The 12,438-nt window shown below is 38.7% G+C and overlaps 3 protein-coding genes across 3 annotated transcripts; 2 read left to right on the top strand and 1 right to left on the bottom strand.

The window, feature by feature from the left end:
• Positions 1–341: 341 nt before the first annotated feature.
• On the bottom strand, positions 342–924 carry LOC106139990 (uncharacterized). The gene has a single exon (XM_013341505.2). It carries the CDS (start codon positions 799–801, stop codon positions 427–429), a length of 375 nt encoding a protein of 124 aa, XP_013196959.2. The 5' UTR covers positions 802–924; the 3' UTR covers positions 342–426.
• Positions 925–2,308: 1,384 nt separating this feature from the next.
• Positions 2,309–5,286, top strand: LOC106139986 (calphotin-like). Its single transcript, XM_013341500.2, has 2 exons — positions 2,309–2,467; positions 4,281–5,286. The coding sequence occupies exon 2, from the start codon at positions 4,291–4,293 to the stop codon at positions 5,182–5,184; it is 894 nt and encodes a 297-aa protein (XP_013196954.2). The 5' UTR covers positions 2,309–2,467; positions 4,281–4,290; the 3' UTR covers positions 5,185–5,286.
• Positions 5,287–10,150: 4,864 nt separating this feature from the next.
• On the top strand, positions 10,151–11,525 carry LOC106139991 (calphotin-like). Its single transcript, XM_013341506.2, has 2 exons — positions 10,151–10,299; positions 10,516–11,525. Exon 2 carries the CDS (start codon positions 10,521–10,523, stop codon positions 11,397–11,399), a length of 879 nt encoding a protein of 292 aa, XP_013196960.1. The 5' UTR covers positions 10,151–10,299; positions 10,516–10,520; the 3' UTR covers positions 11,400–11,525.
• The last annotated feature ends 913 nt before the right edge of the window (positions 11,526–12,438 follow it).

The following is a 12,438-nucleotide window of genomic DNA, read 5'->3' as shown; positions in this document are numbered from 1 at the left end:
TTTAATTCCAATATAACCACGGCAGTAAAGGCCCAGGGTGGAGCTATTAACTCAAAATAGTCATTGTAAATGCCTGCAGTGTGTGTTGAACTAGTGAGCCTTGGAACAAAAATATATAAAAATATTTGAAAAAAGACTTGTAGTTATGAAATTTTCAATACTTGAGTAATAATCCTCAAGTTATGATAACATCCTCTCTTCGGAGGAGCCCAGAGACACCAATAATAATCTAGACTAGAAGCAGGTCTGGTATTTATTCAGCTTCATCTTTGTTATCCTTTTAACTTACACAACTAGGATAGCAGTTAATAAATCGAAAGGTATTTAAAAAAAGGCAATAATGAGTTAAATGAACAATATTTAATCTAAGTATTTAAATATACATGTATTTATTCACAAATGCTATATCTAACGCAACATTCTATACTATTTCTGTGGTGGAAATGCTTTCAACAGTTGATTCATTTGCCTATGCGTCAAGTTCTTCTCCCCGGGAACTAAAATACCTTTCTTTCCTTGCTCTCTTTGTACTGCCAGTTTCTTACTGAAATCAGCATAACAATTTTGAAACAAAGTGACCTCTTTAAAACACTCCTGTTGATTGAAATCGTGTTTCTTAAAGCATGCGAACATCACCGCCAGTTCCTGCATGCATGCTGATTCTTTTAATTTGTCACTTTTGCCTGAAACTGTCTTTTTCAGTGCCAGTGGTAGAAGTTGCTGAAATGGAACTGGTTCTTTTTGTGGTCGCCTTGCATTGCTCTGTTTTGCAGTGGCAAATATAGGTGGATTTATTCGCATTATTATTTTTTCCGGGAAACCCCTTGGAAATTAAATTTCTTGTTTGTTTTCACGAAAATTACGTGATTAAATTTTCTAGGTTATGTTGTTTTGGCATCTGACTTTTTTGACTTTAACAAATTGACATTGACAGACTGCCAGTTTTTTTATTTCCTTGTCATTTTTCTAGCATTGGCATAGATCGTTTGTTAATAAAATCAAGCCTTTTTCCCGGAGGGTAGGCAGAGACTAATTCTTTTCACTTGCAACGATCTCTGCATACTTCCTTCACTTTATCCACATTCATAACTCTCTTCATGCAAGCTCGGCGGTTTCGGGTACTCTATATCCCATCATACATAATATATCATATCATCATGATTAACATGTTTTCTTAGTTATTATATACCTTCCCGGCTGAAGGGTAATTTTTTATAGTTTAACTATAACAGCGTTTGTAAAAACCTCTCATTGCAATCACAGAAGTCGCTTCGCTCTAAATTAACTTCAAACAATACCTACCTAGTATCTACTTATGTACCTAATTGTACCCACTGACAGCCAAATAAAAACCCACTGACCAGAGTTTTGTAGGGATAAGAGAATTCCATTTCTTTTTAAAAATTGGATAGTTATGTTACTACCCTACCTAACAATGTCGTTTTGTTTATAATTAAAATATTACGATTACACATCTTGCATGCAAAATCCTTCACCTATACGTGAACGTTACGTCAGTGGAAGACTACAGGCTATCTGGGGAACAAATGTTTGACCGGCATGGCTCTTCGCCTAACCAAGTAGAAATGGCAAGGGAGTAAGGGAGTAACATAACGAGAAATAGCTTAGAATGTTGAAGAACGGACAAAATGATAAAAACGGCCAAATGCTAGTCGAACTAGCGAATTTAAGGAGTCGGATTTAAGTAACGAAATCGGTACTCGCGTTTCTACCTGTTTATTAAAATCGATCAAAAATTGCTTTAAAATTAGGTACTTTTGATGTATAAGTATATTACAAATTACTTAATTCTCATTTTATCATTAATTTTGAAAGGTAAATATTCTGTAAATATTTAAAGCGTCTACCTGTTTACGGGCAAAGGCGTGACTTTATGTATGCAGGTATGTCTGCATACATAAAGTCACGCCTTTGCCCGGAGGGGTAGACAGAAACTACATCTTTCCACTTGCCACCTTAACATGTGTACCTGTTATCTACAGTTATTAATAATGACCAAAAGAAAACAAGGAAAAAAAACACGTTTATTGTATTCTCTCGGGTCATATAGAAGTATTGATTATTCCTACTCCTTATGGGATAAAGGGATGTGTATTTGGAAGATGTAAATTCAAGTAACGCGTACAGGCGCTATGTCTTGACGTCAGATATAATCCAACGGTCATAAGGAACTGATACACAGATAAAATTTATGATATCTTTACAACATGGCTTAGCGGCGCCCTCTGTTCAGTAGTCCTCACATACGTAATAGTTTTTTGTAATAAAAGTTACTATTATCTGAAACAAATTATATTTCGATTAAAATTAATTATGCAATAAATTGTTTCATTCACACTGTTAATCCAGCAAGATGAGATAACACCAAAATGTAAGATATTGATCAATATAAAAACCTCACGAAACCTATCATAGACATAGTCGTGTAATCGACAAGGGCTTAAAAGTAAGTATCCTTTATAATATTACTTTATATATATTTTTTTTATTATTATTGTAACTTTTGATAATCTAATTAATAAAGTGCGAAATCGTCAACTGATCCATATACCGAATGATCAATCGATTTGTTTGGTCTAATTTAAGTAGTGTCCGACCGAAGCTTCGGCTTCGGCTTCGGCTTCGGCCACCTTCGGCCAAAAAATCCACCTTCGGCGAAACATTCGGCTTCGGCCCAAAATCCGGCCGAAGCCGAAGGTTTCGCCGAAGGTCCGAGCGACCGTCGAGATTGAACGAACTGTTACGAAAGTCATGAGGCGGCGGGGAGTCACTGTCAAAATATCACATTGCTGATTGCATGCATCAAAACAAGTCCGTACGTGTATTTAAACGAGTGTTTTTGTAAGAAATCAAATCATTATTTTTTACCAGTAGGTAAATCACAAACTTTTATCTATACATATAATAAAACATTAAAAATATTTTGTCTGTACATTTAGTATTTTCGACTGAAATGGATAGAGGGACACTTAGAATGAATAAAAGAAAGCAAAAATATTTTTTTTTAATTTCTTGTCTGTCTGTCTGTATGTATGATCACGATTATCTCCGAAAGTACTTAACCGATTTACTTCAAACTTTCACCAATTGCTTTGTTTTAACTCAGAATAACATTTAAAGTTTGTTTCATCAAAATCGGTTCACAAAAAAAAAAGTTATCAACATTTGAATGAACTCAAGGCATCAGTATGCCTGCAAATAAGTTACGAAATTAAAAATTCAAAGTCATTTATCATTATACGACGGCATTATACCTATAACATATAAATATAAGTGAAAGGCGACTAAGGGATGGGCTTACAAACTTGGGATTCTTTTTTAGGCGATGGGCGAGCAACCTATCACTTTTTGAATCTCAATTCTATCATTAAGTCAAATAGCTGAACGTGGCCATTCAGTCTTTTCAAGTCTGTTGGCTCTGTCTACCCCGCAAGGGATAAAGACGTGACCATATGTATGTATGTAGTCTACTTTAATTTCGACACCAACGCAACGGCTTCGATGTTCCAGTGGTTAGCCCGTAGATATTTTTTATTATTAAAAATATTTTTTTTTTGTATTGTTTGAGTATTTTATGTAAAAAAACTGAAAATCAAAATACCTACTACATATAATAAAACGGTTAAAATATTTTTTCTGTACATTTAATATTTTGACTGAAACGGATAGAGAATTTTTTTTTTACATTTTTTGTCTGTCTGTATCTGACTGTATGATTAAAATTCAACTCGAAATTTACGCGGACGATGTCGCGGGCAACAGCTAGTTTATCTCTAAACCAACCACCTCTATGATATAACATCAACTTCTATATGAGACAGTCAATATATAAACCTTCAATATTGAGGTTTTGAAATGATTTTAATATTAATTGTAGCTTGTAGACAATATTGAACAAAATTAATTACTGAGTGCTGAGAGAATATAAACCTTCGGCTTCGGCTTCGGCTTCGGCCGAAGGTTGTGGCGATAGCCGATTAATCGGCTTCGGCTTCGGCTTCGGCCAAAAATAGACCTTCGGTCGGACACTAAATTTAAGTGACATTTCATTCGGTAAAAAATTTGAAAATAGACCCCAGGCCTCGTAAAATTGTGGTGCAACTTGAAACACGCAAAGAAATGACGCTTAAAATTAAATTAATATGTACCTCCCTATAAGGATAATCATTGACTTACTTTAAACAATTTAAAACAAATCAAATTTTGAGAGCCACTCAGTATTCTGTCACCATACAATTTAAATGTTTTCCGTCTTTCAGGACCATCAAGATGAAATTCCTAGCTATTCTCCTCATCGTCGCCGTCGCTTCGGCCAAGCCCAGGGCTGGTGAGCTCTCTGAAGTGCAGCAGATCATTGCTGCCATCCAGAGCCCCAGCACCGACCCCGCGACCGCCGCCGCTCTCGAACAAATGCTGCAGGACATCGTCGGATCCTTCGAACCCATCGCTGTCGGACCCGCCATCGTCGCCCCCGTTGACCCTGTCATCGTCGTCGACCAGCCTTCTCCCGTCGCTGTTGGCCCCGCCATCATCGCCCCCGTCGACCCCGTCATCGTTGTTGACCAGCCTGCCGCCGTCATCGAGCCTAGCCCGGTGGCCCTTCCCGAATCCGTAGATTCTACCCCCATCGTTGAGGCTACCCCTATCGCCCCCGCCAGCGCTCCCCTCGTTCAGATCATCCTGAACATCAACCAGGCCGAATCTGCCGCTCCCGTGGTCATTCCCCCCGCAGGCGCTGACTCCCCCATCGAGGCTCCCGTCGCTGTTGACCCCGTCAACGTTGTGGACCAAGCCCCCATCGACCCCTCTCCCGTGATCGTTGCGCCCGTGCCTGTTGACCCCGTGATTGTGGCCCCCGTGCCTGTTGACCCCGTGATCGTCGTCCCTGGCCCCGTCGCCCCCGTGGAGCCCGTCCTCGTGGGAACCCCCATTATCCCCGAGCCAGTCATCGTGCCTGAGCCCGTCGTGGTGGGAACCCCTGTGATCCCCGAGCCCGTCGTCGTGCCTGAGCCCGTCGTGGTGGGAACCCCTGTGATCCCCGAGCCCGTCGTCGTGCCTGAGCCCGTCGTGGTGGGAACCCCCGTCATCCCCGAGCCCGTCATCATTGGCACCCCCGTCGTGATCCCCACCCCCGTGATCACCCTCCCCGAAACCCTCAACTAAGCGTTACTTTGTAACCAGTAGGTAATCTACGAACAAAGGAAGGTTACTGACATTTTTATTGTAATCTATAAAATGTTTCGATTACACGAGATACAATATTAATTATTTCAGTTTTAATTATATCTAAGGACCTACCAACACAATCATAAGTATAACCACTAGATAAAGTTTTTTTTTTTTTTTTTAATATGCTTAAGCATTATGTTGGCTATCGTTTTCTAGGATTCGGTTTTCTTGATATATTATAAACACAAGTCGCGCCGATGGGCACCTGCTATTTGATACAGGTACTATACTAGATAAAGTTTTATTTAAAGTTAAAGTCTCCGTCATCAGCTCAGCACCTAACGATTGTTACAACCTGACAGCTTTAAAAGTCAATCCCTGGCTTGAAATACACACATGATGAGTCAAATGTGTCTTTAAAGGTTCTCCTGAACTTCTCGGGTTCTCATAGTCAGATCTCAATTACAATCTAATTAAAATGTCGCCAAAAAAATTTAAACCGCTATATCGCGTGGAATTAAGAACCTTATTCGAAGTAACGCCTACTTCGCATTAATATAATTTATATTAATATATTATATTATATATTTTTTACCGTTAAGCTCATTATTTTATTGATATCTATTAATACAGAGGAAGTGTTAATCTCTTTAATTCCCGTTGGATTAACGTCTTAAAAAAGCGATATGCATGATAAAAATATATGTAGGTACTTTCTGCCCGCGGATTCATAAGCGATTTCGTATTCCGTCTTCCCATGGTATAATACCCATCAATAAAAATTTCAAACACAAGCGTAACTGTAGATTGTAGTTGGCTGTTAGTTATCATCACCTTATCATTGTAAAGGTAGGGTTATTATGTAAATTGATTGATACAAAAAATACAAAAGAGATATTAAGGAACTGCATCTGTGCATCTTTTGCTAAAGTTTTTAGTAAAGAAAAAACAAAAATTTGCCGTGTGGTTTCCGGCACCAATACAAAAAGAATAGGACCACTCCATCTCTTTCCCATGGATGTCGTTAAAGGCGACTAAGGGATAGGCTTACAAACTTGGGATTCTTTTTTAGGCGATGGGCTAGCAACCTATCACTATTTGAATATCAATTCTATCATTAAGCCAAATAGCTGAACGTGGCCATTCAGTCTTTTCAAGACTGTTGGCTCTGTCTAGCCCAGAAGGGATATAGACGTGACCATAGGTATGTATGTATGTAAAAAACAAAAACCATATAAATCTAAATAATATCTTTTATACATAAGTACTTTATTTCCTCGGCAAATTCTTCCATAAACAGCTAGGTACTTATTAATAAAGCTAATTAATTGTTGATGTAGGTACATACTTGTCTGTCTAACATTCAAATCGTAAAGTGCTTGGTTGGATGTCTAAATATATATTTTCTGGGTATAACATTCTACAACCTTGAATCGCATGTAAATAATATTTCACAGTGTTTAACAGCAAAACGTTGACGTCAATAGGTATTTTTCGGGGAAAATAAACCACATACTTACCATGCTTATATACCTATAACAACTGAGTAAGTAGTACGTAAACTAAAAAAACGTAAGTACCTAAACTGCTTGAATTTCGCTTGTTCATTTTTACATTACATTTTCAGTAGGTGGTCTTAGTCAACCTATAAAGGAAAACGTAAAAAAAAAATGTTTTTATGACCTAACATGAACCTGTTTTGACTTTATATTATTTCGAATTATATTCGAAATAATTTGGAGCAAAAAACACGCATAGCGTCAATGAATTCATTAGATATATTTAGTCATTGTAATAAAGGTACTTTCCTATACATACCTAAAAATAAAATAATTACTTTACATGGGTATATTTTAGCCTTGACCAGACAAGAGAGAACGAGATTTATTTATACTTTTTTTGTTCACGTTACAATTCAAGTTTACATGGAAAATACCAGCAAACTTTTACCTTCCGTATGTAAATAAATAAATATATACGGGACAAATTACACAGATTGAGTTAGCCTCGAAGTTAGTTCGAGACTTGTGTTACGAGATACTAACTCAACGATACTATATTTTATAATAAATACTTATATAGATGCACATCCAAGACCCAGGCCAATCAGAAAGTTCGTTTCTCATAATGCCCTGGCCGGGATTGCAACCCGGGACCTCCGGTGTCACAGACAAGCGCACTACCGCTGCGCCACAGAGGCCGTCGAATGTATGCAAAAATGTATATGTGTTTCGGATGATTTAGAAACAGGATCAAAATTAAACAAATTTTTATTTTTTACCATTAATGATTCTAATTCTTACAATATAATAGACATCAACGCGTTACAATTAAAAACATCAAAAATTTACCACTCTAATGGATATTTCAAATTCTACATTTTATTTGTATGCATTTTTGTAAATAAAAATATTCAACTAATCTATTGCTTTTGAATTATCCTTGCAATATGAATCCTTATCCTTATAACAGCGATTTACTTACCTGTACCTATATTTATTGTGCCTGTTTATGTTACCAGTGTTACTAGGTACATGTAAAATGTTACTATTTCATGAAACCAATCTTATCTAAGTAGGTATCTTATCACAACATTGCAGCTATCAATGCAAGTCAGACTTATCAGATGCTCATCCATTGTTCAGAATTAATGAATGAATAAATTAATGAATGGGTGTTTTATCAACTGGATTTGGCTTCTGCACTGTTGAATCTACACATTTACAGAACCTTCAGTATGAGTAAGATTTCACTGTTCAGAATTAATTATGATATGATAAATATGATACAAACATACATATAATCACGTCTCCATTACGGGGTAGTCAGAACCAACAGTCTTGAAATGGATGAACGGTCGTTCGAAGGTTCAACCGGCAGGTATGTTGATAAAACAAATGTATCTCTACTAAATTCAGAAAGTACAATGAGTCATAAGTACTCTACATGACCACGGTAATCTTTGCGAGGAAACTTAACCCGTATTAAATCGATCACGGTCACACATCCAATTGCCTGAATGTGCAGGTTTCCTCACGATGTTGTCCATCACCACGTTTTTCGTTTCGACCATATCATTATCATAATAAATATAACATGTATACCAAAATGTAAGCGTCCCTTTACCAAAGTAGGTACTTGTAAACTGTTTACAAAAGACTGATTAAAAAACATAACTAAAGATAAAACATATCGATTAAGGTAATTATCTTTATTTCCAAAATGAATGGTTTATAGCCCGGCTTAGATATTGCAATCTCGTGTATTTTTCCGTGTTTTAAAAGTTATTCACCTCTTGGTAACCCTTGATTTCAACTTCCACGCTGATGTGGTAGTGAACAAAAAAACATAGAGTGTACCAGCTTCTTCTCTCCCCATGCGAATTATAAAAGTCAATCAAGGAAGGCTTAAAGGCTGAAGATTCTTTTAGGCAACGGGCTAGCAATGTGTCACTATTTGAATCTCAATTCAATAATTGGAATTGTGCCGTGTGGTTCTTGGCACGAATATATAAGAAAGAATAGGACCACTTCATATTTTTCCCATAGACGTCGTAGTATGCGACTAAGGGGGACTTTTTTATAAACACCCTGTCACTATTTCAATCTCAATTCCATCATTAAGCCTAACAGCTGAACGTTGCCTGTCAGCCTTTTAAGACTGCCGGCTCTGTCTACTCCGCAAGGGACATAGACGTGATTATAAGAATGAATGAATTCAATCAATAAGCACTAACAGTTGGCTCTCCCTATTGTAAGCCTACTGTTTACTGTAGATTATATGTATATCTATGCCCAATTTTGTCAATATCGGTCCAGTAGTTTAAGAATTTTCAACTTGCAGTTAAGTAGGTATTTGAATTTTAACTTAGTAAATCCGTTTGGTTTCTTTGATTATTCTTCATCCTTCATATGGATGTTATTTAGGAGACGACTAAAGAAAAATACGAAACACACAAATCACTTATATACTTAAGTACTTTACCTACCCTATGTAATTGTAGTCAGAAATACTGCAATAAAAATAATTATGTTATAAACTTTAAGTCACTTTTGTGTGATCAAACTTACTGTTTACGTCACGTCACATCAAAAGTTTATCTACCTACGATTGTTCAATCAGTTAAAAGGTATTTATATTACTGTATTTACAAATTAATACCGCCATAAATTTATTAAATATCAGTAGATAAAAGATATAACATTTCCTGTTTAAAACTGTAAAATGTGACTTCCTCCGATGAAATTAGATACAAAACCATAATAGTATGGTATACATATAATCACGTCTTATGGACCCTACGGGGCAGACCGAGCCACTAGTCTCGAAAAGAATAAAAAGCCACGTTCAGCTGTATATACGAGTATAATAAGGTTTCAAATAGTTAATGTGTCGTGTTGCTAGACTATCACCTAAAGAATCTCAAGTCTTTTACCAAAGCATGTGATCAAAAGAATAATAAAAAAATAAGAGTGCCTACCTAAAGGATACCCAAATTAGATGAAGCGAAAAATTGTGGGAAAATTGAAGACTTAATCTGACCACAGGCTAGTTTTTTGGTCACGGTAATTAACTATCCCGTAAGAGGCATAAGGCAGGCAACATTGACATGCAGATCGCCACGTTGTATGGAAAACTTATTTACACATCTACCTATATATTTTTTAATGCGATGATGTCTTAGTTCCCAAGATTCCTAGATTAAAGATCCCTTTGCCTTGGTCTCCATCTCAAACAGTTCCGAATACTAATGCAGATGTATTAAAATGACGACCAATGACGCTGTTACAGACGCTGCTAGAGTATTTTCTATCTAATTCCTTTTTCCATTCGCATCAAAAACCTCCATTTCGCAATATTAGAAATGTTGATAACTGAGGTACCTAATATAATTTATTGCTCGCGTGTTTTATTTGCTCCAGAGCGGCTAATTTTTATCATAGAGATAGGTACGCAGTTTTATCCGTACTGGGATTAAAGGGTGAGTAAGTATTATGTGCGGTTATCTTCGATTTTGTTAAATCGTCACGTTCCTGATAGCAGGAATTAGTATAAAATGCAATAATTTGCTAATTGCGGCATAGTTTGTTACTACAACGAAAACAGCAGGTAAGTTGTTTTTTTTTTAATAACAATTATTTAAAAAGTATAGCGTCCAGAATCATGGAGTCTCTTTGGAGAGGTGAGACCTGGACTAACATCAGAAGGTTCATAAAAAAATGGAGCGTAAAGAGTGTCTACTGCTTTGCAAATTTTTTTTTAATTTATCAAAATTATTCAGCTAGTTTCTCAACTGTAATTTAAAAACTATTTTCTTTTTTACAGCAAACATGCAATTCTTAATTCTCGCTGCCGCCGTCGTCGCCGTGGCCGTTGCTGGCCCCTACCAGCGCGCGCTCGTCACCCCCGAAGTGGCTGGACCCGTCCCCATTTCCCCCGAGGGAGTCGCCCCCGCCCCGATCGTGATCCCCGACATCGCCGGACCCGCTCCCATCGAGATCCCCGGCACTGGCCTGCCCGCACCCGTCGTCATCCCCGACATCGCTGGACCTGCACCCATCGTGATCCCTGAAATCGTCGGACCTGCCCCCATCGTGGTCCCCGAAATCGTCGGACCCGCCCCCATCGTAGTCCCCGAAATCGTCGGACCTGCCCCCATCGTGGTCCCTGAACCTACCCCTGTTGAGGTCGTACCCGCCCCCGTGCCATCACCTGTGGTAGAACCCGAACCCATCGCGGTCGGACCCGCTATCATCGAAGACATCCAACAGGTCGCCGCCCCAAGCGCTCCCCTCGTTCAGATCATCCTGAACATCAATCAGGCTCAGTCTCCTTCTCCAGTGGCGGTCCCCCCCGTCGTTGCTGACACCCCCATCATTGAGGCCCCCATCGCCGTCGACCCCGTCGTCGTGGTGGACCAGCCCGCCATCGACCCCTCCCCCGTCATCGTGGCCCCCGTCCCCGTCGACCCCGTGATCGTGGCCCCCGCCCCCGTTGACCCCGTCATCGTGGTCGAGCAGCCCTCCATCATCCCCGACCCCGTAGTCCTCCCCACCCCCGTGTTGCCTGAGGTCATCGTCCCCGAGCCTGTGATCCTCCCCAGCCCCGTGCTCCCGGAGGTCATCGTCCCCGAGCCCGTGATCCTCCCCAGCCCTGAATTGCCCGTTGTCCCCGAGGCGGTCATCACCCTCCCCGAGACTCTCAACTAAGCAGTTTGTGCTGTTACGTGACACCCATTCCAATATAAGGGGATGTTTGGACTTTCTACCTACACCTTGAAACGCTTGTATGTCCTAGAATGAAATAAATGTCTGTGAATAAAGATCTGGTCCTAATTTTTGTATTTCTGTATATACCTAGCTTATAATAAATTATGTCTAACTTACTGCGCCCCGAGGCTTGACTCCCGTTAGAATTTCAGCGTGGTATATTCTAACCTTGACTTTTGAACTAATTTGGTCAGCGTGAAAATAGTAATTCTAACAAACTGTCGCACTTGAAAAAGGTACCTTGTAAAACCTGGCTTACCCACTGATTCTGTCGATAGATTTTAAAGTTAACCCAAAAAATATACCTAAAAGAAAAGACAATACCCAGAAACGGAGACCAATAATCAGTAAAAAAAGTTTCAGGAAACATGCCATTTTTAGTTTTACACGTTAAAGAATAGATATTATTTGAAAAAAGTGATTCTCAAAAAAAAATATGAAATCAAAGCTTTGGTTAAGAAAAACAAGTAAAGTATCAGTAATGAATGATGTACCACCTGGACGGCCGTTTTTCTAGGTATAAAAAACTTGGGAAATCGGATCTGAAAACGCCAACAGTAGGCCCGGAAATTATATTACCATCTTATATGAAAAAAGATTTTGGGCGAAAGTTTCCCAGAAGTGAGACAGTTAGATGGATCATACTCACTTTAATACATCCATCCATCTCTTCTATGGATATCGTAAGAGGCGACTAAGGGATGGGCTTATATGCTTAGGATTCTTTTTAGGCGAGCTTTTTTCGGAAACGCGACTATAAGATATCAAAAGATCCAGGGTATTCCAGAGAAGTGAGGATAATCAGGGACTAGCGTCAGGAGAAAAAGATATCAGGAATAAGCGGTGATTTCTGATCTACATAATTAGTCAAATTAATACATTATTATGTTTAACTGGCCGAGTTCTTGTAAGTGTTTAATTTACGCTTCCATAAATTGTATGAAGCAGGAGTTTTGCAATGGTTTATCATGGTATAAAG

Source organism: Amyelois transitella, chromosome 19 (genome assembly GCF_032362555.1).
Source record: "Amyelois transitella isolate CPQ chromosome 19, ilAmyTran1.1, whole genome shotgun sequence".
Taxonomy (NCBI): Eukaryota; Metazoa; Arthropoda; class Insecta; order Lepidoptera; family Pyralidae; genus Amyelois; species Amyelois transitella.
This window is presented reverse-complemented; position numbering and strand designations above follow the sequence as displayed.

Bases quoted from the DNA above. Each gene is read 5' to 3' on its own strand.
- LOC106139990 (XM_013341505.2), bottom strand. From the start codon at position 801: ATGCGAATAAATCCACCTATATTTGCCACTGCAAAACAGAGCAATGCA.
- LOC106139986 (XM_013341500.2), top strand. From the start codon at position 4,291: ATGAAATTCCTAGCTATTCTCCTCATCGTCGCCGTCGCTTCGGCCAAG.
- LOC106139991 (XM_013341506.2), top strand. From the start codon at position 10,521: ATGCAATTCTTAATTCTCGCTGCCGCCGTCGTCGCCGTGGCCGTTGCT.